The sequence below is a fragment of the Pelophylax lessonae genome (genome assembly GCF_965119305.1).
Source record: "Pelophylax lessonae genome assembly, chromosome: 6".
Lineage (NCBI taxonomy): Eukaryota > Metazoa > Chordata > Amphibia > Anura > Ranidae > Pelophylax > Pelophylax lessonae.
Genome location: NC_138773.1, coordinates 199,055,044 through 199,081,286, shown reverse-complemented (window position 1 = coordinate 199,081,286; position 26,243 = coordinate 199,055,044). Strand labels below are relative to the sequence as shown.

Sequence of the window (26,243 nt, the reverse complement as noted above, 5' to 3'; positions counted from 1 at the left end):
TTGGTACGGAGACATACCAAAAATGTACATTAGGATGCATTTACATAGCTCGCGGTGTACACTCTAAAAAGATCGTGGACAGACAGATAAATTTATTTATTTTTTTCAATTCAGTTGCGCTTTAGCATTAGAGCTCCCCACAAAGAAAACTGCTTTTTGATTACCTTGAGAAAATAAAGTGAAACCCCAGCTATGTTAAAAATCCAGTTTCCCTTTGCTCTACATCGTGTGTGAGGCATGTAGCAAGCCTTCTTTCAGATACCTACCTCATTCTGTACCAGAGCTACTCATCTTTTCTTAGAGATTCACCAAAATTTGGGCCAACAAAACATATCGGCCGGAAATGGTGTTATCGGCTTTTTCGGAGGAGAAAAAGGTGGCGATAATGGCACCTAAAACGCACACAATTATACAGCGAATTTGCAGTAATTTTACCACGTTTACTGTGCTTATGGTTTACTTTTCATAGATCATGCGGCTTTAAAACCGCATCAAAAAGTAACAGGTGCGTTATTGATCTGTTCTGGCTGCCTTTAATTAATTTCAATGGGGTGGTGCGTTTTTTTAACTGACCAAAAGTGCAGCAAGCAGGATTTTTAACACCACATGGAAGCACAGCAGACCAGTGTGAAGACATATATAGAATTTAGGAGATGCATTTTTCTTGTGCTAAAGGTGCCAATAATTGCCGACAATAAATTCATATTGAATATGGAATAGTAAACTTATGCGCTATGAGGTAAGCGACACTATGAAAGCTCAAGATGGAAACTAAAATCGGACGTGGAACTCCTCCGAGCAAGCAGCTGATTTGATAGTGTCCCCACGTATCGCAATAGTAATAAAAGCAAGGAAATCAGCGCTAGACTCTAAATGAGGGGGACCACTCTATCTGTCTTCAGTAATCAATACCCAATGGTCTTAAAAGCTGTAGATCACAATGATCAAATAATAAATGAATATATAAATGTGTTTGTGAATATCTAGAATACAATGTGAAAATGAGGAAGATCAAAGTGATGATAAAAAAGTAAAACGAAATATTCTCAAATGAGAATCCAACAGTGAACGGTCTGCTAAGTCCAAATCTAAGTGTTATTTCAGAATCAAAAGGTGACTAGCAGTGAAGAACAAATAATATGTGAATCGTTTCTACTCACTCAAATGATATACAACAATGAAAAAAATTAATATATAAATGTGCAAATGTTGATAACAAATATAAAGTGTCAACAAACGGACTGGATCTCAAAAAGTGCAGCAGTGCCAAACTTAAGGTGCATAAATTGTCCACAAAATAGCTATTAAGCTTATATCAATCCAATGCGGTGATTAAAGTGCAGGGTGCCACAAAATTATGTGATATATTTCAGTGCAATCTACAGGTGAGACCGATGCGGTGAGCTCCGAAGCTTCCGGTCCTGGCCGAAGACCGGAAGTGACGTCAACACGGCTTGTCCCTGACGGGTGTTCGTAGCGCAATGCGTCAGAGACAAGCCGTGTTGACGTCACTTTCGGCCGAGACCGGAAGCTTCCGAGCTCACCGCATCGGCGGTTGTATTGGAGACTGTCTGCATTATATGATCTTCATTTGTGTAAGTAGTTTGCAACTTTGATTCAATAAAAGTATACCCTATGTACTGCACCATGAGAGCCTCTCTTGTTTAAGAACTTAAGACAGAGGGATTGAGATAGACCTGCGTGGACCGACTCTGAACCACTTAGCTTATAACAGCTAAAGGACAATAAGCATATGTCCGAAGAGTGTGCGGAGCTTGGATAACAATACTTAACGCTCTTTTTGAGTGTTGTGGAGGTGAGCGGCCACTGCACTCAGTGTTGGATTGCGAGCTCACCGGGACACACCCACTTTGCTGTGTTTGGAAGTGTGACCTCACCTGTAGATTGCACTGAAATATATCACATAATTTTGTGGCACTCTGCACTTTAATCACCGCATTGGATTGATATAAGCTTAATAGCTATTTAAGCTATGCATGTTGGCTTATGTCACCAGAATAAATTCCTCTTCTGGCCACTGAAATGAGTGAACGTCCAAGCACTTGACACGCCTAAACACATTACAATGGTTTACAAGCGTCAAGTGGTTTTTCTGCCAGTAGGAAAGGCGTCCCACAGAGGCCTGAGCCTGTGCATGAGGACCAAAAGGGCATGATAAGTAAGCATCAACATGGATTTATGACAGACTGTTCTTGGCAGACAAATCTCTGAGGATTTGTAAGGTAGGACAGTGGGTCTAATTTAGCTGGATTTTGCAAAAGCATTTGTGGTACCAACTTCTTGATGTCTTCTCATTGAGCACAATAGATAGGGCTATGCATAGTCATAGAATATATTAGATTCTGTCAAAATGAAACAGAGATCCTCGGTCTTTGGACCAGAAGATTTGGTTGAGCCGTCTCATGTAGTCGGCTCTCGTGGTGGCTCCAATCAGCTGTACTATGCCAAGGCAAGTCCTTCCTGCCGCTGTTTTGGACAGTGGTCACCACGGACGCCAGTCTGTCAGGCTGGGGTGGAGTGCTGGGGAAGCTCTGTGCCCAGGGAACTTGGACGACAGAGGAGTCTTCCTTGCCGATCAATATCCTGGAGATGAGAGAGATCAAGCTTTCCTGCTTCACTGGATGATTCGGCTACACTGCTCTCCGATTTGCGTCCAGACGGACAATGCCACAACCGTGGCTTACATCAATCATCAAGGGGGCACCAGGAGTGCCCTGGCGGCCAAGAAGGTGGCGGAGATTCTAGTTTGGGCGGAACACAATGTTCGGCTCTTTCGTGGTCTACATCCCGGGTGTGGAGAATTGGCAAGTGAATTACCCGAGTCATCAGGTGCTGGATCAGGGGGAGTGGTCCCTGCATCCAGAGGTGTTTAATCACCTGTGTCCCCGGTGGGGGACTCAGGAGGTGGATCTGTTTGCTTCTCACCTCAACAGGAAAGTTCAGAGGTTTGTGGCCAGGTTTCGGGATCCTCTGGCCGACGCCACAGACACTAGTGGCTGCTTGGAGTCAGTATCGCCTGATATATGCCTTCCCTCCGCTAGTTCTCCTGCCGAGGTTTCTTCGCAGGGTGGCGATGGAAGGCATTCCATTTGTTCTGGTGGCACCAGATTGGCCTCGGCGGTCTTGATTCGCAGAACTGGTAAAAATGGCAGCGGATCCTCCATGGCGTCTTCCTCTGCAGGAAGATCTTCTATCTCAAGGACCGATCTTCCATCCTGCTTTACGGTTGCTGGCTTTAATGGCTTGGCTGTTGAAAGCAAGGTGTTGAGGGATAGAGGTCTCTCTGCTTCGGTGATTCCTAACCTCTTGAAGTCCAGGAAATCAACCTCTAGGAAGATCTATCATCGTACGTGGAAATCTTACATTTCATGGTGTGAATCGCTGCAGCTGCACCCTCGCTCTTTTTTGATGGCTAAGGTTCTGGCCTTTTTGCAGAGAGGGGTTGAGCAGCGTTTGGCGGTGGGGACTATCAAGGGCCATGTGTCGGCCTTGGCTATTTACTTCCAACGTCCGTTGGCTACTCAGTTTGGTTCGCACCTTCATTCAGGGGGTGCGTCATCTGGCCCCTCCGAGGAGATCCCCGTTGCCTCAGAGGGATCTTAATCTGGTTTAGTCTGTTCTTCAAAAGCCTCCTTTTGAGGATATTAGGGAGATTTCTTCTTTTTTTTGTCGCAGAAGATTGCCTTCCTAGTGGCTATCACTTCTGCCATCAGAGTCTCTGAGTTGGCGGCGTTGTCCTGTTGTTCGTCTTATTTGGTGGTCCACAGGGATAAAGTGGTCCTCCGTCCCAATCCGTCTTTTCTTTCTAAGGTGGTGTCAGATTTTCACCTGAATGAAGACATTGTGTTGCCTTCCTTATGTCCTTAGACTAAACATCACAAAGAAGTTGCCTTGCACTCTCTGGTTGTGGTTTGGGCGATAAGAGTTTATCTGACGGTTACCGAGTCCTTCAGGAAGTCTGAGTCTTTTTTTTTTGTCCTTCCGGACGGTCCTCGCAAAGGTTTGACTGCGTCCTCTGCGACCATTTCGAGATGGATCAGGCAGAGGGTGATCAGCCTTATTCAATCGAGGGTAAGGTTCCTCCTTTCCCTGTGAAGGCACATTCTACTAGAGCCCTGAGTGCCTCTTGGGCTTTTCGCCATCAGGCCCCTGTTGTACAAGTTTGTAAGGCAGCGACTTGGTAGTCAGTACACACCTTTACCAAATTTACAGGGTGGCTTTGTTGGCATCTTCGGATTCCTTTTTTGGCCGCAAGGTTTTGCAGGCTGCTGTTTCATAACAGAATGTTGGTTTGTACTTCTCTTCGGGGTCTTTTTTCTGGGTGAGCTCCTGTTTGGTTGAGCTCCATGTTGCCCGGTTAGCCTTTTGGAGTTGACACTGCTTTGGGACATCCCACTAGGCTCATGGAGATAAGGCTGCGTCTGTCGACGGACGATAGAGAAAATACGATTTTTGTAAGATCTTATAAAATCTTTTTCTCTAATGTCCGTCGACAGACACAGCACCCGCCCCTCTGTTTGGGGTTGGTTCTTTTGTCTTCACTGCTTTTAAACTAAACTGATGTGCTGAATAGTGTAGTGGGGGTTTATGCCTAGAGGGACAGCCCCCTGGGCTCGTGTATTCAAATGTTACTGCCTAGACTACTCCTGATAGGAGGAGCATAAACCCACTCAGCTCATGGAGATGAGGCTGCGTCTGTCGACGGACATCCGAGAAAGATTTTACGGTAAGATCTTACAAAAATCATATTTTTTCTTGCAACCCTCCCATACACGCTACATCTGTAGATAATTTGTGGTATTGTTGTAACATGCACACAATGACCACTCTGTTATAAATTCCTGCAACTGCTTGCTGTAGGCCTCTTGGTAGCCTCTCTCACTAATTTCCTCCAGTAAATGAGCTTATCGGGCATCTCAGCCATAAGGCGAACAATTCATTAAAGACAGAAGCCATATATATTACTCCTGCACAAGTGAAACTCGTCTTGGGGCAATGCCTGGGTTTCATTCCTGTGCATGTTTCTCTTGAGGGGCTTCTCTATCACAACAACATTGCTGGGTATGTAGATTGGCGGGTTTTAGTGCACCTGATTACTGTGAATCTGGTACCCCTATGGCTCCGGTCTTCAATGTATTGTTTGCCCTTATGCCTGATTAGCTTTTTTACTTTCTCTCATTTTTAGACCATTTCCTATTTGATGTAAAGGAACAGTACAAGTGTGTTTCTTTGAGACCAGGGATTGCTCTTGTAGAAATATGACCTCCCTGGTGGGTTTGTCCTGAGCTCCAACACACCTTTTTTTCTCTATTCTTTCCACAACTGTAGTTCACCAAATCCTTTTCTGTAATAAGTTGCTTAATCTGTTCTCCCCTGCCTAGGTGCCAACATGGATACACTAACTAAACTGTATTAAAAAAAAGTTTAAACTCCCTTATTCCCAGGGCTTCTTGGGTGGTTTTCCTTCTCTAGCTATGATCCACAGAGCTTCAGCAACTGCCTATGGATACCTGACAGCCTGGGCAGGTAACTTCCTAATTTTACCACCACTAGGATATTCCCTACATTAGCTCATTCCTTCCTTATGTTGGATGCCTCCCTTTACATCTCCATTTGGGCACAAGGTGGGTCGCCTGCTTGATCAACTTTGGAAAAACAGTTACGTCTAGTGAGCTAGTAAAAAATCCTTGTCCTGAGTTTCTTACTCATTCCTCATCCTATATATTATACCTTGACCTGGCCATACTTCTAGCATTTAATTTAATTTAGAATCCTGTGGATTTAACAGTTTTTCGTTTTATTTCGCCCCCTTTTTTTAAAAAATTTGGACGTATTTTAATTTGTTCCTTTTGGCCACATGGGAGGGGACAATTTGACAATGTGAACTGAAAGGGCCTGCTAAGCTTTTGTATATTCGCCAAATAATCTGCTTTTGGGAACACATCTGCATATGACAAGAACCAGTTATGATATACAAATTGCAGTTATTCTCATTATTTATTAACCCCTTTGCGCCTAAGGGGTAAACAAACCTTTGACAAAAAGTACATATCATCACAACTATTTAGCTAGGAGTGGGGGGGGGGGGGGGTAGCTAAAGATTGAGTAAGAACTAGGTGCAGAGTTAAAGGGTTAAGTGAAGTTTGGGGGTGGGTTAGTTGAGGGTTAAGTGATTGGGTACAGGGTTAGGCAATGTTATGGTGAGCAGGGCATGTGCACAATTAGCCCTTAAACTGAAAACAATGACCTGACAGCACCTGTAGACAATGTATAGGCAGAGTATGATGTGACTCTAAAATAGTTTTCTTTTAGAATTTTCTTTTAGAATTTCACATAAGGATGCAAATGTGATTCTCCTGGACATATTGTACATGTTTATACCTGTAGAGGATGTGGGGTCAGGGAGCTCCAAATCATACGATGGGAAAACAATAGTGATCAACCTTTTCACTGCCAGAGCCATTTTTTGTATCTTTTGCACACGTTTAAAAACATATTTAGGGCCTGAAGATTTCACAAAAACCCCAAACATTTTATATTTTTCTGAAAGAAGACACCCTAGAGAATAAAATAGTGGTAGTTCAATTTTTTTAAGTTGCATGATATTACCACAACAGGCTAGGAAACGCAAAATTTCAGTTAAACACACTAAAGTGAATTTAATGGCAAAAAAATGCAATAAACTACTCAAATTGTTGGTAAAATATAAAAAACCTTAGTTACTTACCGGTGACGGTATTTCTAAGAGCCTTTCAGGACAGCACCTGGAGAGAGCGCAGCTCCACCCAATCCACAGGAAACACTGCAAATAAAAACTCCTCCTCTTCCACCATGCCTCAGTCATATAGTAGCCTCCGACATGCTGGAAAACATAAACTACCACAGGTTAAACATTTACAAATTATATTATAAACAAAACCAAGGGGGGGTAGCTGCTGCTGTCCTGAAAGGCTCTTAGAAATACCGTCACCGGTAAGTAACTAAGGTTTTCTCAGATCGCCTTTCAGGACAGCACCTGGAGAGGATAAGCGAGTAACTTACACTTAGGGTGGGACCACTGCCTGCAGAACTTTTCTGCCAAAGGCTTGATCCTGAGCTGACAACAAGTCCAACCTGTAATGTCTAATAAAGGTTGAATAGCTGGACCAGGTAGCTGCCTTGCAGATTTGATCAGGCGAAGCACCGGCCCTTTCAGCCCATGAGGTTGCCACAGACCTTGTAGAATGCGCCAAGATGCCTTCTGGAGGTTCTTCTCCTTGAGCTACATAAGCCTGTTCAATTGCCCATCTGAGCCATTTGCCTAAAGTGCTCTTTGATGCTTTTTCTCCTATACGGGACCCTGAGAAGATGACAAATAATGCATTTGTCTTTCTAAATTCCTTAGTTACCAGGAGGAACTGAAGTAAGCATCTCCTCACATCCAAGGTATGAAAGGATTCTTCCCGAGTATTACTAGGAGTTGAGGAGAAAGTTGGTAAGACAATTTCTTGTGATCTATGAAAAGATGAAGCAATCTTTGGAAGAAAGGCTGGGTCCGTTCTTAGGACTACTCGATCTGCAAAAATTGTCAAAAAAGGGTCTGAAATTGAGAGGGCCTGGATCTCACTGATCCTCCTGGCCGAGGTTATTGCTATCAAAAAGATAGTCTTCAAAATTAAATTCTTCAGGGAAGCCTCTTTTAAAGGTTCAAAAGGAAACTTAGTCAAACCTTGTAACACAATGGTCAAATCCCATTTGGGAAATACTTTAAGGGCTATTGGCCTGTTGCGGGCTAATGCCTTGAAAAAACGAATGATTAGAGTCTCTTGGGACAAAGTCTTTTCGAAAAAAACTGAAAGAGCCGCTACTTGCGTCTTTAAAGTACTTGCTGCTAGTCCTTTCTCCATTCCCTCATGGAGGAACTCAAGCACTGAAATTAAATTTTTTAATTCAAAATTTTTGCTGGAACACCAAAAGTTGTATTTTCTCCAGACTTTCAAGTAAATATCCCTAGTCACCTTCTTCCTGCTGGAGAGAAGGGTGGAGATAACTTTTTCTGACAGGCCTCTGGCTCTCAAGATGTCTTCTTCAGTAACCACGCTGTCAGTTGTAAGCGGTCCAGTTCTGGGTACACTAGGTTCCCCTGTGTCAAAAGATCTCTCCTGTACGGAAGTTTCCAGGGAGGTTCTGAGGCAAGATTCAGCAGGAGGGCGAACCAAGGTCTCTTTGGCCAGTAAGGTGTAATCAGAATCAAGTTGGTCTTTTCTTCCCTGAACTTTTTGAGAACCAACGGAATCAGTTGGAATGGAGGGAACGCGTAAGACAAACGGAAGTCCCATGGATGGGCTAGAGCATCCAAGCCCCAGTCCTGATCCTCCCTGTGTAGGGAAAAGAATCTTTGGACTTTGTTGTTCTGTTGACAAGCGAACAAATCTATTTGGAGAAGACCCCAGACTTCCACGATCTGCATGAATACTTCTTGATTCAGACTCCATTCTGATTCCAACACCTTTTTCCTGCTCAGCAGATCTGCTAGAAGGTTTTGTGACCCCTTCAGATGCACCGCTGTCAGAGAGGCTAGATTTTTCTCCGCCCAGGAGAGTAGCTGTATTGCCAGATCTGATAGCTGTCTGCTTCTTGTGCCTCCTTGCTTTGACACGTAGGCCACTGCTGTCATGTTGTCCGACAGAACTTGCACATGATGGCCCCTGACTGTCTGTTGAAAGGACCAAAGACCCAAAAGGATGGCTTTCAACTCCCGCCAGTTGGATGATTTCCTGGACTCTGCTTTGGACCATGTCCCTTGCATCGTCCGGCCTTCCAAGTGGGCTCCCCAACCCCACGAACTGGCATCCGTCGTCAGACGTTTGTTCGTCTGGAAAGTCCATTGCAGACCTTCTTCCAGATTTCTGGAATTCCTCCACCACCACAGAGATCTCTTTGCTTTCGTGGAGATTCTGATGGATTTCTCCAGATGTTCCGGGTATGACCAACTCTGCAGAATGTCTCTCTGGAGAAGACGGGAATGCAGTCTTGCCCACTGCACTGCAGGGATAGCGGCTGTGAGCAAGCCCAAAGCTGCCATGGCCAACCTGACAGTAACCTGATGATTGGTTTGTAATCGAGCAACTGCGTTCTGAGTCTTCTCGATCTTTTCTTGAGGTAGAAACACCTTCTGGAGGACCGAATCTATTCTGTATCCCAGAAATTTTATCTGCTGAGATGTAATCAAGCTGGATTTCTCCAAATTCATGAGCCACCCCAGACTCTCTAGGTGGTCCTGAGTCTCCTGAAGGTGTACCAACGTCTGGCTCTTGGACTCTGCAAAAATTAGCAGATCGTCCAGGTAAGGGACAATTGAAATACCCCTCAGCCTTAATGGCTCTAGGGCATCCACCATTACCTTGGTAAACACCCTTGGAGAAGATGAGAGGCCAAAGGGGAGGGCCCTGAACTGCAGATGCCAGACCGATTCCCCGAGATTGACCGCCAGCCTTAGGAATTTCTGGCACTCCTGATTTATTGGGATGTGCAGGTAAGCGTCCCTCAGATCCAAGGATGCCATGAAACAGTTTGGGGACAACAGTTTGGTCACTGAATAAATGGTGTCCATCCTGAAGTGCTTGTACCGAATTGATCTGTTTAGGATTTTCAAATTTAGGATCATTCGGTACTTGCCTGAGGGTTTTTTCACTAGAAAGATCTGAGAATAAAACCCACGGCCTTGTTGCCCCTCGGGGACTTGGATAATCACTTCCTGTTGAATCAGCTCTTGTAAAAGAGACATCATTGAGGAAGCCTCTTCCGGATCCCTTGGAAGGGGAGTAACATGGAATCTGCTTGGAGGTGTCTCCGAAAACTCCAGTTTGTATCCTTGAGCCACTATATTCTTTACAAAGGGGCTTGCGGATACCTCTTCCCAACGTGGGAGGAACCATAACAGCCTTCCTCCCACTGGAAGACTGTTGTCACTTGCTTTTATTGGCCTGGTCAGGTGGTCTAAAGAGGACTCCACCTTTCCCTTTGCCTTTATGGGAGGTCCATCTTGATCTCTGATCTTGTTCACGACCTCTGTTGGTTTGTTGAACAGAACGAAATCTCTTCTTAGGAGGCGATTTCTTTTTTGACGGAAAGGCCTTCTTCTTATCCGCCGTTCTGTCAAGAATTGCTTCCAATTCAGGCCCGAAAAGCAAGTCACCGGCAAAAGGTAAACCACAGAGTTTCACCTTAGAAGCTGAATCACCTGTCCAGGTTTTCAACCAGACCGCCCTCCTGGCAGAGTTGACGAGGGCTGCTGACCTGGCAGACATTTTGATAGACTCAGCAGAAGCATCGGCCATATATTTTACTGCCTTTAGGAGCAGCGGAAATGAATCCAGGAGATCTTTCCTTGCTGTTCCAGCCTCCACATGCCCTTTAAGTTGTTCGAGCCAGCACTCAAGATTTCTGGCTACCACCGTGGAGGCCATGGCCGGCTTAAGGCTGGACGTAGAGGAATCCCAAGCCTTTTTAAGGAGAGAATCTGCCCTTTTATCCATGGCGTCTTTCAGAACACCCATGTCCTCGAACGCCAAATCCGTGCGGCGAGACACCTGAGAAAAAGCAGCATCCACTCTGGGCTTCTTGTTCCATAGGTGCGCCGTATCCTCTTCAAACGGAAATCTCCTTCTTAGGGATTTAGAGAAAAAAGGGGCCCTCTCTGGGTCCTTCCACTCTTTTTCAATAGATTCCGTAAGGACTTTATGAACAGGAAAAACCCTGCGCTTTGTCTGTTCAAGGCCCTGGTACATTCTGTCATGAAGTGAAACTTGCACCTTTTCTTCTGCGATTTCCAACGTGGTGTAAATCGCTTTCAGCAACTCATCAACCTCTTCCAAGGATAATTTGTATCTGGAAGAACTAGCCACCTCTTCCTTCTCTTCCTCCTCTGAATCCCTGATGGAACAGAGAGCACTCTCCCCCTCATCTTCTGAATCGCTTGACACTGCAGGCTTAGAAGTAGACGGCTGGGAAGATGTACCACCCGTTTGTTGGGAATCTGATAGAACTTGTGGCGTCCTGGATAACAGGGAACGAACTGAGGACAAGGTGTCTGTGAGTTCTTTAAATGAAGATATGAATTCATTATTCTGCTGACTAGACTCTTCCTTCACAAGGTCAGCAATACATGCTTTACAAAGTGGCTTCACCCAGGAATCTCTGAGTGGATTCTTGCATGAAGGGCATTTCCTTGATGCTGGGGCTCTTGTCTTCACTGTGGCTTTAACCTAGTAAAGAAAAAGCCACCATGAAAGCCCAATAACCACTATAAAAGAAAACCACCACCTAGTGATTTCTTGCAAGGGAGAAAATCGTGACCCACACCAAAAAGGATCAGAAGAAAAGACTCCCAGATGCATATATATCCTGTTAGACTGGGAACAGTTACTCAGTCTACAGGGCAGGCTCCAAAGGAGGAAGGAAGAAACCCCACAATAAAAGCTCACACAGTAAAGAAAAAAGAGGCACCACTGCACCTCTCCTACCTGAGCTTGGCCGGCGCTGGCGGTGCCTGCTTCCACCGTCGCTGCAGACTTTTCCTCCATGTTGTTGAAAAGCGCAGCTTGCTGGCAGATCTCTCCATTTAAATACCGCTTCCCGCGTCCTCCTCTGTGGACCGGAAGCGGAAGCGCCGACCTCGTGACCTGCCTCTGACCCCTGCGTGTATTGCGGTTGGAGCAAACGCCGCCACGCCCCCACCGGAAGTCCCGTCCACCGGAAGTGACGCCGCGCGTCCCCGGGATCAGAGTCCGAAAGTGCGGGAGATTCGAATGCCAAAAGCGGCTCCCCGCCCGCCGACCGGCCGAAGCGCGGACCTCTGACGCCCGGACCGGATCCTCCGATGGGTTTCAGCTCCCCTGAGCGAACGAGGTGAGAGGCTCCGGAGCATACCCCCTTTGACACTCCAGGGAGGGGAGCTGGGATGGTCTCCATGCTGAAACAGCAAACAAAAACTGGGCAACAAATCCTTCTCTCCCCCTGGAGAGAGTGCAGCCCTTCCACATAGCTCCTGCAATGCTTCCACCATGGCGGAGGAAACACAAATGACTGAGGCATGGTGGAAGAGGAGGAGTTTTTATTTGCAGTGTTTCCTGTGGATTGGGTGGAGCTGCGCTCTCTCCAGGTGCTGTCCTGAAAGGCGATCTGAGAAAATTGGGTTGCACCAAGTAAACAGATACCCAACATGTCAAACCTTAAATTTGTGCGCGCCCATTAACCACTTTAAGACTGGGCCTATTTTTGACACTTGGTGTTTACAAGCTAAAATCTGTTTTGTTTTTTTTTGCTAGAAAACTAATTAGAACCCCCCAAACATTATATAATTTTTTTAGCAGAGACCCTAGAGAATAAAATGGAGATCGTTGCAATATTTTTATCACACCATATTTGCGCAGCGGTCTTCCAATTTTTGGGAAAAATTCAATTTTTTTTAATTTAAAAATAAAAAAAACGTAAAGATAGACCCAATTTTTTTCCATAATGTGAAAGATAATGTTGCGCCGAGTAAATAGATACCCAACATGTCATGCTTCAAAATTGCGCACGCTCACAGAATGGCGACACACTTTCGTACTTAAAAATCCCCATGACTATTTACTGCAACGGTCAGCCGCTCCTGGGCAAACCGACGTAGGGCTACGTCGCTCGCCCAGGAGCCTGTAGGGGGCGAGCGCACGCCCCCGCTCGTTCACAGTGATCCCCATGCGTGTGACCGGCGGCTCCGATGTCCGCCGGTCACTGGCGATCTCCCGCAGGAGAGGGAGAAAGGCAGGCGGCTGATGTAAACATAGCCGTCTGTCATTCTCCCTGATGTATGTGCAGAGATTATACGATCCTGCTATGTAGGATCGTATGTCTCTGTGGTTACATCACAAGCCATGCCCCCCCCCCACAGTTAGAATCATGCCCCTAGGGATACATTTAACCCACTGATCACCAATAAAGTTAACCCCTTCCCTGCCAGTGTCATTTTTACAGTAACAGTGCATATTTATAGCACTGATTACTGTAGTAACGTCACTGGTACTCCCAAAAATGTCAGTCGGGTCCAATCTGTCCGCCGCAATGTCGCAGTCCTGCAAAAAAAATCGCAGATCTCCGCCATTACTAGTTAAAAAAAAAACAATAAAATTTACATAAATCTTTCCCGTAGTTAGTAAACGCAATAACTTTTGCGCTTATTGCGATTATTTTTGGTTAAAAAAAAAATGTAGCAAAAAACAAATTGGCCTGAAATGTTAAAAAAATTTGATTTTTTTACATTTTTTTTTGAGAATTTCATAGAAAAAAATGTGAAAAATTGTTATTTTTTCAAAATTGTCGCTCTTTTTTTGTTTATAGCGCAAAAAATAAAAATCACACAGGTGATCAAATACCACCAAAAGAAAGCTCTGTTTGTGGGGAAAAAAGGACGTCAATTTAATTTGGGTACAGAGTTGCACAACCGCGCAATTGTCCGTTAAATTCACGCAGTGCCGAATCGCAAAATAGGGCCTGGTCTTTGAGCAGCCAAATCCTCCGGGGCTTAAGTGGTCAATGAGACCCTACATGTCTCTTTTACCACCTGCATGTCTTCGCCACTGAATGTATTGCAATGCAAATCGCATTGCAATACATTTCTTCCTGGCTATGCTAGCTGGGGAAAGTGACAGGTGACCTGGAAGTGACATCATACACATCACTTTCCGGGTCACAGCCAGCGCCAGTACCGGGGATGTGTGGAAGCAATCGGGTGGCAACGCAGCTGCCTGAATGCGTCCACCTGACAGGCAGAAGTCTACCTGTCAGTTTTCCACACTATCCTGGTGGCTGCAACCACTGGATTGTCTGTGGACACCCGCTTCTGTCAGGTCCATACGACATACGGACCTGGCAGCGAAAGGGTTAAAGTGTCACTAAACCCACATCATATGAGATTCATATTCTGTATCCTGCAAGAAACTTGCTTGATCCTGCTGTTCTCTGTCTCCACCTTCTGTTCATGTCCCCAAGCAGTTGAGGATTTTGCAGAGCAGTGTGGGCATCTCTGCACATGCTCAGTTTTTAGTGAGTTTCTATGCTGAGCATTTCCTCCCTATCAAATCTGAGCAGCCCGTGTGACTATAGAGTCACACATGTGGGAGTATACACAGTGGTAAATCACAGCCCACTCCGTCCCTCCTCCTCCATGACCACTAATGGAGCTTTTCAACTGCATGGTACGGCTCGGTTTGACGCTTTTCCACTGCATGGTACGTGTTAGAACGGTTCGATACGGTTTGGTACAGCGGCGCTTTTCCACTACATGGTACGGCTCGCTTAAACAGTACCACCTCGTTTGGGGTTCCAAGCGAGCCGTACCTATACCATATCCCACAATCCTTTGCATGCAGCCTTGATTGTTTGTCACTACTAGCCACTGATTGGTCAGAGAATCGTTGTAATCCCACCCACTTACTACTTTAGTGGAAAAGCAAACCGAGCCGAGTAGAGCCTATACAGTGCTGAAATGTGCCGACTCGTACCACGCAGTGGAAAAGCAAACTGAGCCAAGCAGTGCCGAGTGGAGCCGAGGCGGTGCTTGCAGTGGAAAAGTGCCATAATTGGCAATACACAATGGGGGTGGGAAATTACATCTTGATTGATGGAGGCTTCTCCTCACTTTTATTCTATTGACATGTGACTGTCAGAAATCTGTCCACACAATGTTAAAAAAAATAAAGATTTGATTGCAAATATATATTTGTAGGACAATTTAAAACAGTTTATTGATATGAATTTATTTTTACTCTGTATCCCAAAAGCTGTTATTTTTTTTTATTTTGAGCATGTGACCAGCAGCAAGGAACTAGAAGCTCCTCCTGCTTATGTTTCTCTGCAGACAGGCTGGAAAAAGCTGGGTCATGTGACAGCTGTATATCGATTAGGTAAAAAGCACTTACATGTGGTGTTTTTTTTTTTTTTTTTTTTTTTTTTTATTAAATTCATTGAAGTGTCATCATCCATATACAGAAATAGAAGGGGCAACGTAAATTCAACGTTGTGTTTGGTATTACTTTAAGTATACAACAACATACCTTTTTATTTTTCCCCCCTGAGATTGGGCAGTCGGGGTGTCCATTGCTTACTCCTGGAGCCCCAGACATCACCAAGTCTGACCACAGTTTATTTTTTGGTTTTGATAGCCTGTTGGCAGGCAGCTTCTGAAACATATGGTCCTGTAAATTCATCCCCACCTCCTCCTGATCACATTATCCTGCTATAATCAAAAAAGCAGAGACTTGGCGAGGCCAAAATCTGGCAGTTCTCCCCCCATCCCATCTTAGTAGTGCTGTGCCCATTCATGCCTCTCACTCAGCTCAGAGTTCCCCTCTTCTCATCCGTTTGTCAGTCTAAAAGCCTCTGATCCCTGGCACAGGAGAGGGGGAGAGTGCAATGCCACCTGGTGATGTGTCTCCAGCCCCAACTTACGCTCCATGCCACCACTCCCGTTGATAACTGCTATTTGCCAGCTTTTGATCTCCTCCCATAACTCTCCACTTCAGATCTAGCTGGAAGAGAAACAAACCCTTTAGACGGTTTTGTAGGTAAAGTAGATGTAAACCCTCACATATACCCAGTGAAATGAACAGCCTCAGATGATACACAGAGATTAAAAAAATCTCCCTATATACGTTTTACAAATATATATGCTGTCTGAAGCTTTCTATAATGTTTAGAAAGTGCACGTCCTGTTAGAATTTTCTCTTCCTGATTCACATGTGGATTCTTGCCATACACTGAGAGACAGCTGATTGGAGGAAAGGCACACACCCCCTCTGCACATAGGCAAAAACATGAAGAGCTGTGCTGTGACTAGACCAGCTCTCTGCTAATCTATGTATAGCACCCACCCGACACAAAATTCAGCCTGGTTTTATCTCAGTTGACAGGGAACTTGTCATAAGTTATCATGCTGATAACAGAAGAACGGAGCAGGAGAAAGCCATGGGACTTAGTGCTTTGGAGAGAGATAAGTAAACACTACAGATAGATGTGCCTAGGTCAAATTTCATGAATGGGGTTTACATCCACTTTAAAAGATCATACTAAAATTGTCACTATGTGTCCCAGAGTTTTCTACTGGGTAGAAAAGAAAAGATGTGATAGATAAGAATTAGGTAATGGCTTTTTTCAGTACTCGGTTCAGTCAAAAATATCATGCCAATAAGCACATAAAAAAAAAAAATTGTCTTTTATTGTTTTAATACATTTTACTGAAAAAAGTATGAAAAATGTGTACATTGTATAATGTGCAATATATATGAGAATATTATATTCCAACATATGACCATGCAAATTCACAATCCTTAACCACTTGCCGACCGCCGCACGACTGTTTACTGCGGCAGTCAGCCGCTTACAGGCAAAGTGATGTAGGGGTACGTCGCTCGCCCACGAGCCTGCTCTTTCCCTGGGGAGCCAGCTCGTGTGACCAGCGGCTCCGATGGCCGCCGGCCACTCGCAATCTCCTGCAGGAGAGGGAGAAAGACAGATTGATGATGTAAACACAGCTGTCTGTCATTCTCACTAAAGTAATCACAGAGGCTATGCAATCACCAGTAAAGTTAACCCCTTCCCTGCCAGTGTCATTTTTATAGTAACAGTGTATATTTATAGCACTGATTACTGTAGTAATGTCACTGGTACCCTCAAAAGTGTCAAAAATGTCAGTCAGGAGTCCGATCTGTCTGCCGCAATGTCGCAGTCCTGCAAAAAGAAATCGCAGATCGCCGCCATTACTAGTAAAAAAAAAACAATAAAAATGACATAAATCTTTCCTGTAGTTAGTATAAAACATATTGGACTAGGTGGGACTTTAGATGAGACCCAAGCTGGTGTTGCCCGGCGTCTCCATCCCTATAACAAAACACAAAATGAGGTTGAAGGATTGTAAGAGGTGCATGAAAGTCAGCCAGCCCCCAGTTTGATGTACTCACCTTCCAGTCTGTCACCAACCAAATAAGACCTGTCTCTTGGTACAAAGAACAGGGGTTTAGTTGACACACATTTGCAAACGCATGTGAAAGCTGCAGAGCCACGTCACGGCACCCTGTTTAAATCTGCAGTCCTACACTCTTAATTTAGTGTCCTCACACTGGAGGCACATGGCCGCTAATGGGTGGATGGGGAACAGGTGAGAGGGAGACAGCCCAACCTCCCCCAACCCATCCCCATGCACGACTGGCTGTTGTCTCAAAAAGTTCAAATAATTAGGTTATAATATAACCATGGTGCAAACTGGAGAGGACCAGCTGAAAAGCATTACACCTCCATCCCCTTGGTGGATGCAGTATATGGATAGGAAGGGATTTTATATATGGGGCATGGCCTGTAAAGCACACTGCCTTTGAAATCCCTTATTTCCTTTGGGACTTTATATGAGACAAGCAGGTCATGCTATTGGTCTCCATCCCTGTATACGGAAAACACTAGGGTCAAATCAAAACTGCATCCACCAAAAACGCACGAAAATCGCACGGTGGGACTTTAGATGAGGCACCAAGCTGTAAGCAAGGCGTCTCCATCCCTGGTTGCTTTAAACATATTGGACTAGGTGGGACTTTAGATGAGACCCAAGCTGGTGTTGCCCAGCGTCTCCATCCCTATAACAAAACACAAAATGAGGTTGAAGGATTGTAAGAGGTGCATAAAGTCAGCCAGCCCCCAGTTTGATGTACTCACCTTCCAGTCTGTCACCAACCAAATAAGACCTGTCTCTTGGTACAAAGAACAGGGGTTTAGTTGACACACATTTGCAAACGCATGTGAAAGCTGCAGAGCCACGTCACGGCACCCTGTTTAAATCTGCAGTCCTACACTCTTAATTTAGTGTCCTCACACTGGAGGCACATGGCCGCTAATGGGTGGATGGGGAACAGGTGAGAGGGAGACAGCCCAACCTCCCCCAACCCATCCCCATGCACGACTGGCTGTTGTCTCAAAAAGTTCAAATAATTAGGTTATAATATAACCATGGTGCAAACTGGAGAGGACCAGCTGAAAAGCATTACACCTCCATCCCCTTGGTGGATGCAGTATATGGATAGGAAGGGATTTTATATATGGGGCATGGCCTGTAAAGCACACTGCCTTTGAAATCCCTTATTTCCTTTGGGACTTTATATGAGACAAGCAGGTCATGCTATTGGTCTCCATCCCTGTATACGGAAAACACTAGGGTCAAATCAAAACTGCATCCACCAAAAACGCACGAAAATCGCACGGTGGGACTTTAGATGAGGCACCAAGCTGTAAGCAAGGCGTCTCCATCCCTGGTTGCTTTAAACATATTGGACTAGGTGGGACTTTAGATGAGACCCAAGCTGGTGTTGCCCGGCGTCTCCATCCCTATAACAAAACACAAAATGAGGTTGAAGGATTGTAAGAGGTGCATGAAAGTTTTTGGTGGATGCAGTTTTGATTTGACCCTAGTGTTTTCCGTATACAGGGATGGAGACCAATAGCATGACCTGCTTGTCTCATATAAAGTCCCAAAGGAAATAAGGGATTTCAAAGGCAGTGTGCTTTACAGGCCATGCCCCATATATAAAATCCCTTCCTATCCATATACTGCATCCACCAAGGGGATGGAGGTGTAATGCTTTTCAGCTGGTCCTCTCCAGTTTGCACCATGGTTATATTATAACCTAATTATTTGAACTTTTTGAGACAACAGCCAGTCGTGCATGGGGATGGGTTGGGGGAGGTTGGGCTGTCTCCCTCTCACCTGTTCCCCATCCACCCATTAGCGGCCATGTGCCTCCAGTGTGAGGACACTAAATTAAGAGTGTAGGACTGCAGATTTAAACAGGGTGCCGTGACGTGGCTCTGCAGCTTTCACATGCGTTTGCAAATGTGTGTCAACTAAACCCCTGTTCTTTGTACCAAGAGACAGGTCTTATTTGGTTGGTGACAGACTGGAAGGTGAGTACATCAAACTGGGGGCTGGCTGACTTTCATGCACCTCTTACAATCCTTCAACCTCATTTTGTGTTTTGTTATAGGGATGGAGACGCCGGGCAACACCAGCTTGGGTCTCATCTAAAGTCCCACCTAGTCCAATATGTTTAAAGCAACCAGGGATGGAGACGCCTTGCTTACAGCTTGGTGCCTCATCTAAAGTCCCACCGTGCGATTTTCGTGCGTTTTTGGTGGATGCAGTTTTGATTTGACCCTAGTGTTTTCCGTATACAGGGATGGAGACCAATAGCATGACCTGCTTGTCTCATATAAAGTCCCAAAGGAAATAAGGGATTTCAAAGGCAGTGTGCTTTACAGGCCATGCCCCATATATAAAATCCCTTCCTATCCATATACTGCATCCACCAAGGGGATGGAGGTGTAATGCTTTTCAGCTGGTCCTCTCCAGTTTGCACCATGGTTATATTATAACCTAATTATTTGAACTTTTTGAGACAACAGCCAGTCGTGCATGGGGATGGGTTGGGGGAGGTTGGGCTGTCTCCCTCTCACCTGTTCCCCATCCACCCATTAGCGGCCATGTGCCTCCAGTGTGAGGACACTAAATTAAGAGTGTAGGACTGCAGATTTAAACAGGGTGCCGTGACGTGGCTCTGCAGCTTTCACATGCGTTTGCAAATGTGTGTCAACTAAACCCCTGTTCTTTGTACCAAGAGACAGGTCTTATTTGTTTGGTGACAGACTGGAAGGTGAGTACATCAAACTGGGGGCTGGCTGACTTTCATGCACCTCTTACAATCCTTCAACCTCATTTTGTGTCCTGTAGTTAGTAAACGCAATAACTTTTGCGCAAACCAATCAAAATACGCTTATTGCGATTTTTTTTTTTTTTTTTTACCAAAAATATGTAGCAGAAAACAAATTGGCCTATAATGTTAAAAATTTTTGATTTTTGCATTTTTTTTTTTGAGAATTTCATATAAAAAAAAATGTGAAAAATATCATTTTTTTCAAAATTGTCGTTCTTTTTTTGTTTATAGCGCAAAAAATAAAAATTGCACAGGTGATCAAATACCACCAAAAGAAAGCTCTGTTTGTGGAAAAAAAAGACGTCAAATTAATTTGGGTACAGCGTTGCACGACCACGTAATTGTCTGTTAAATTCACGCAGTGCCGAATCGCAAAATGGGGCCTGGTCTTTGAGCAGTCAAATCCTCCTGGGCTTAAGTGGTTAAAGTGTTGCTAAACCCAAAACAGTAAAATCAGTCTGTATATGCTGTAAAGCATGCTTGTTATACTCACTGTGGAACCTAAGGGGTTAATCCTCTGCATTGCGTAAAAAGGCTGTTTGATCCTCCCCTTCTTCCACTGGCCCCAGTCCACCTGCTGATAGTACAGAGCCTTGGGGGCACTCTGCACATGCTCAGTTTGGAGTGTATTTTTTTGGGAGGGTGCATGTGATTGGCACAGGGCCAATCAGCGCTGTTCAAACAGAGGGTCAGGAGTCATGCACCCCCATAGGGCAATCGGAGGAGAATGAAAACTCCCCCTACAAGTTTTAACCAGTGCTCGGCCGGACACTGATAGAAGTCACAAGACTGCTATATATGGCTGATGAGAAAAGGTATTTAGCAGTTTATATTTACTAAAATAATTGCATTTCCATGTTCTGTGTATTGTGGGAGACCAGACATAGTGAATGCAGGGTCCTGGGTTTAGTAACACTTTAAAGTAAGGCCTCTTTCACACTAGTAAACCAATCGGGTCCACCTGTCAGTTTTTCAGGCGGACCTGATCGGACCCTCCAGTCTCCTTTATAGAGCAGTGGGTGTAAACGAACGTGTCCAACATCCGATCCTATTCACTAAAAACAGACGGATCTGTCTGTTGGATTGAATCCGATGTCAGTCTGGTGTAAACGGACAGGTGGTCTGTTTACATTCGACCATCCATAGAGGATAGTGGGCTGTGTCAGTGTCCACTCTGCATAAGCAGAGCATATATAGACCAGCCATCTGCCCGATCAGCAGACAGATTCCCTTTTGAGCAGGTGGACTCCAACGGAGCCCACCCCATGTGGAAGGGGCCTAAGGAACGGTCACAGCTGGTGCACATGACCAGTTTGATTACGTTTGGCACCGCTCAAAGTAGAAGTGAAAACATCTGTGTTCCAGAACATGGAGTTAAGGTTTGTGCCAATACCAATTCAGGCCCCAGCCTACATGTCTTTACCAAACCATATACTGTGATGCATTTTCCTCTGCCCACTGCACCTTAGTCATAGGGCCCTATAACTAAGCCCCGGTGGCTGGGGCGAAATGCATCAGAATGTATGGTTTGGTAAAGACCTGTAGGATGAGGCGCCCCTCTTTATCTATTTTTCACCTGTGCTGGTCGGGAGAAGCGTCAATCCTTCCATCTTCACATTTACTAAGGGACTGGTATACAAGAGTTGAAAAGTAACTGTATGTTATATAATCAGCACCTAATGACGGAGTATTAAACTAAGTCAACCTTCGACACCGTAGTTGTTAATTAGATGTAGGTCAAAGCTCTTCGGTTTACGATCTTGGGGACAACGTGAAGTGGACCCTAGAGGTCATGTTGCAGTGCGTGAGGGTTTGGGAATTACGGTTACTAGGGGACGGTTTTTCACTTTCCAATAAAATCGAGAGAAGGAAGTAACCAAAGGAGGGAGAGGTATGGTAAGGTAATAGTCTATCCAAGGGGACACAATTTAAATCTTTTACTGCAAGATCCAAAGCTTTGTTATAATCTTCCAAATTAAACCCAGACAAACTTGGACAGCAAATACTATAAAAACCTGGTAGCACGAAGAAAACTCTGGGCAACCGAATACCAATAATCTAATTAAGTCCATTTTTAGACTTCAATGTACAAAATAAAGATGTGTGGCTTGCATGTTTCTTAGGCCCTTTTCACACTTATGCGACCTAAAAGTCGTGCGATTTTACCGCGATTTTGACTGGACTTGAAGCAAGCAATGCCTATGTCTTTGGACCTCAAAATGCATTACAATCCTCCTAAAGTAGTGCAGGGACTACTTTGAAATCGTTGCGACTTGAATTCGTACAGATATGAACAGTACTCATTGGAACTTTGCAGTCCCAAATCACAGGACAAGTCCCACAAGCGTGAAAGAGGCCTTAAACGGAAAAAAAATCCTTGTAGATGGTAAAAGGGTGAAAATATGATATTTATAATTTGCTCCTCCCCTTATGTTATATATGGTCTCAAGAGTAGATGTGGTTTTAAATATGTTTGGTAAACAGTGCTTTTACTCATTGTATGTTTCCTTTTGTGACAATAAACATGCAGCGTCCCCTGAAATTTGAGTCTTGTTTTTGGTTGTCTCATATATTTTATTTTCTACACATTGGTATTACTTCACTTCATTTCTTTCTGTCCAATAGCAGTTAGGGCAGATAACAAGTATGTAAGTAAGGCTTTGAGCACCATCTAGTGGGTGTTTTGTAAAATCTGTTTAGCATTTTTTTTTTTTTTTGTGTCATAGGTATTTTCCATGTGTGTTATATTTGTCTTATATCCTTAAAAACACACTTCTGTTTTTTTTTTTAAACAAATTCAAACAAACCAACTGATATAATTCACCATCCATTTTTCATATTCATTACTACTGATTTTACAAAAGGCATTAAAGCAGTGTTAAACCCAGGATCAAAAATTGAATTTCCTGACAGAGTCCATGGCAGCACACATATGGGTTATCCCTGCCTCCTCTCCACTGCTATAGGACCCCAGTCACATAAATGTTTGCTCAGAGCCAGAGGCTGCTTTCCTTTTTTGTCCTCCTGACCAAAATGGTTGAAGTCTTACCTTGGAGAAAGTGTCCACGATCGCGGCCTGGTTGTTCGGCAAGCTGTGCCCTGGAAGACGTGTGGAGTCTTCAGCAGTACCCAGCTATTAGCAGGGTGGAGAAGGGTGATGGATGCAGTGTTATGAAAAGCTTAAGGCTGGCCACTGGCAGGCAAAGCAGCAGTATGGCCTAAGAGTCTAGCTATTAGCAGGTTGCCAGAAACACCCTAGGCCTGTGCAGCAGCATCTTCTGGATGAAGAGGGTGATGGATGCAGTGCCATGTGGGTCTCCAGCAGTCCCCAGCTATTAGCAGGGTGAAGAAGGGCAATGGATGCCATGAAGAGCTTAAGCCTGGCCATTGGCAGGCAAAAACAGCAGTACGGCCTAAGAGCCTAGCTATTAGCAGCTGGCCATAAACACCCTTGGCCCATGGAGCAGCGTCTTCTGTATCCAGGAGTGGTCGTGGGGGATGCTGTGTGTGGTGATGTATACTTTTATATTGAATATTCCATGGCAGCAGTTCTGTTTTCTTCCCTGGCTCTAGTGTCTTCCAGCCTATGGCGCCAGGAGCATATTTGCAATCCAAACCGCCACTCTCTTTCTGTATGGCATCCCTGGGTTTCTCCTGTGGGTGGCAGTGTTATCATTACCAGAAATTCAACCAGCGGAAAGTACTGTTAATAATGGGAATTCTCTGTGGGCAGCTTGCAGCAGTCTCCCTAAGTGCTGTGTGCAATGATCACAGGTATATGCTCTGCAATAACACCCTTGTGTGATTCTGATTTGGTTCCATCACCTGTGCAGGTTGGCTGTCTGTGCAGTTCCACAGTTCAGATGTATCACTGCCCCCTGCAGAAGGCATGAGAAGTTGTGTTTAACCCTTTCCTTTCCTCGCTTGCCTGAGCTCTATTTTGGGTTTTTAATCCTTTTCCTTTCTACCCTATTTTGTTTCCGTCTAGGTCAGATTTACAATATATGGCACAAGATGATGAAGACCTCATTAGGTCACAACATTAACAATCTTCTTCCAGATTTAGTCATCATAGCTCACGTCAAGGTCCAATCTTCATAGCAGAAGCTTTGAATCCTCCTCTAGGCACCGCAACCACCACATCAGCTGCTTCAAGGAGGGAGCTTACTGGGGATGCCAGAGGGCAAGACTCTGTGTGAGCTATGCTAAGCCCAAGCGATTGGAAAAGGGGATGGTGATTTCAGGCAAATGGAATCTCTGGTGAGGCGCGTGGTGCAAGAATCCCTTAAAGAGTGTGGTGCAAGCCACAGGCAAAGTCCAACAACTGTTAGGGTGTGTTCTCCTACTAAGGTCGGCCAGGGAAAACTGGAACCGTCCCAACCAAGCCAATAATCTATGAAGACCTCTGACAGTGAGGCAGAGGGAAATTTGCCCCTGTGACGCCTCTGGTCAAGCCAATGAAGGGGGCATTTAGATAGATAGAACCTGTAGAGTCTCCTGCACAGAAAGAGACCTTAAGCAGCTCTAGAGAGAGCGTTCTAATTTCCCATTCCTAGCGGAACTAAGGGACATCATTTTAAAGAGTGGCAAGGTCGCGAGGTATTAGGAATCGTCCGATTATCGGCAAAGCCGATATATCGAGGGCTGATATGCACTTTCCTCGATATATCGGAACCAAGGTGGCCGATATTTTGGAAAGTGCTTGTACAGGAGTGATGCCTGCAGCTAGAGGCATCACCCCATTACGGGCATCCATAGCCGACGGTCGGCTGTCTTGTAATGACAACTGATGCGACTGAGAAGCCGCTCGGCTGTCATTACAAGGAGCGGGAGGGGATGGCTGAACATCCGATCTGTCCCTGACTCAATCAGTCACCTCCCCCCACACACGTTAGTAAGCACCAGGCATACATTAAGCCCTCCCTCTCCAATAAAATTAACCCCTTCCCTGCCAGTGTCATTTTTACAGTAACAGTGCATATTTTTAGCACTGATTACTGTAGTAATGTCACTGGTACCCCCAAAAGTGTCAAAAATGTCAGTCAAGGGTCCGATCTGTCCGCCGCAATGTCGCAGTCCCGCAAAAAAAATCGCAGATCGCCACCATTACTCGTTAAAAAAAAAAAAAAACCAAAAATGACAGAAATCTTTCCCTTAGTAAACGCAATAACTTTTGCGCAAACCAATCAAAAAACGCTTATTGTGATTTTTTTTACCAAACCTAGGTAGCATAAAACAAATTGGCCAAAAATTTTAAAAAATTCTGATTTTGGGGGGGAATTTGATATAAAAAAATGTGAAAAATATTGTTATTTTTTCAAAATAAACGCACTTTTATTGTTTATAGCGCAAAAAGTAAAAATCGCACAGGTGATCAAATACCACCAAAAGAAAGCTCTGTTTGTGGGAAAAAAAGGACGTAAATTTTGTTTGGGTACGGCGTCGCACGACCGTGCAATTGTCAGTTAAATTCGCACAGCGCAGAATCGCAAAACGTGGCCTGGACGTAAGACAGCAAAATCCTCCGGTGGTAAAGTGGTTAAAGTGCTGAAAATGTGGAAGGAGAATGGGGGTGCAGTATTCAAGAGCATTTTCAGATGGACAGGCCAAAACCTCGGTAGTTCAGGAGCCAGAGCTGGGGGCAGTTTCCATGGTGAAGGTTCAATTGACATCATCCGCATAGTGTTTATGCTCTCGTTAGTTACGGCTAAGTGAGCGAAATGGCTGTGGCCTTGGCTTACTGATCCCGCCTCTAGCAGGCGTGGTGTAAAATCCCTTTGAGGGAGCTTCATCTTTTGGCAACAAGCTGAATAGCACCATAACCTGGGCCACAGTTGGCAAGTCGGTGTTTTGCCCCAGAACCAGCGCCTACTAGGCTAGAAGACAAAGTTCAGAGCGTACGGGGGTAGCACGCTTTTACAGACCAGGCAGGATTTCAGGGAGAGCAGGTGAAGAGGCCAGATATCCCCTCAAACGTCTGCTAAATAAACTTTACCTCGGGAGGCTGAATTTGGGCCATATACTATTGGAACATCAAAGCAGTCATTTCAGGACACTTATGGTGCTTCAGATGTCATCCTCCTCATCTCAGATTAATTTCCACAGATTTGCCTCACTCAGGTAAAGAAGCATATACCTTTGTAGCACGTTAAGTCTCTGGTGTCCGAAGATGCTGCTGTGTCAGTCACAGAATGCAGAAGATTTTAGGGCATATGCTTGCCCCTCTTTATGGTCATGAAGAAGAAAGGCTTGCAGAGGCCGGTTATAGACCTCACGCACCTAAAACAATTTTCATCAAAAAGGAAAAGTTCAAGATGGAGACATTGTCCCTGTTTCATAGGGGGTCCAGCCAGGTGACTGGCTCATTTCCATAGACCTAAAGATGCTTACTTGCATGTGCCCATTGTAGAAGTCTTCCGCAAGTTCCTTCAGTTCACCATAGGTCAAGACCAT

At 44.8% G+C, this 26,243-nt stretch overlaps 1 protein-coding gene across 1 annotated transcript; it reads right to left on the bottom strand.

The window, feature by feature from the left end:
• Positions 1 to 297: 297 nt before the first annotated feature.
• Positions 298 to 26,243, bottom strand: LOC309558697 (uncharacterized protein; the record flags this gene model as incomplete). Its single annotated transcript, XM_082261755.1, has 4 exons — positions 298 to 392; positions 10,016 to 11,058; positions 15,490 to 15,569; positions 26,181 to 26,243. 4 exons carry the CDS (start codon positions 26,241 to 26,243, stop codon positions 298 to 300), a joined length of 1,281 nt encoding a protein of 426 aa, XP_082117881.1.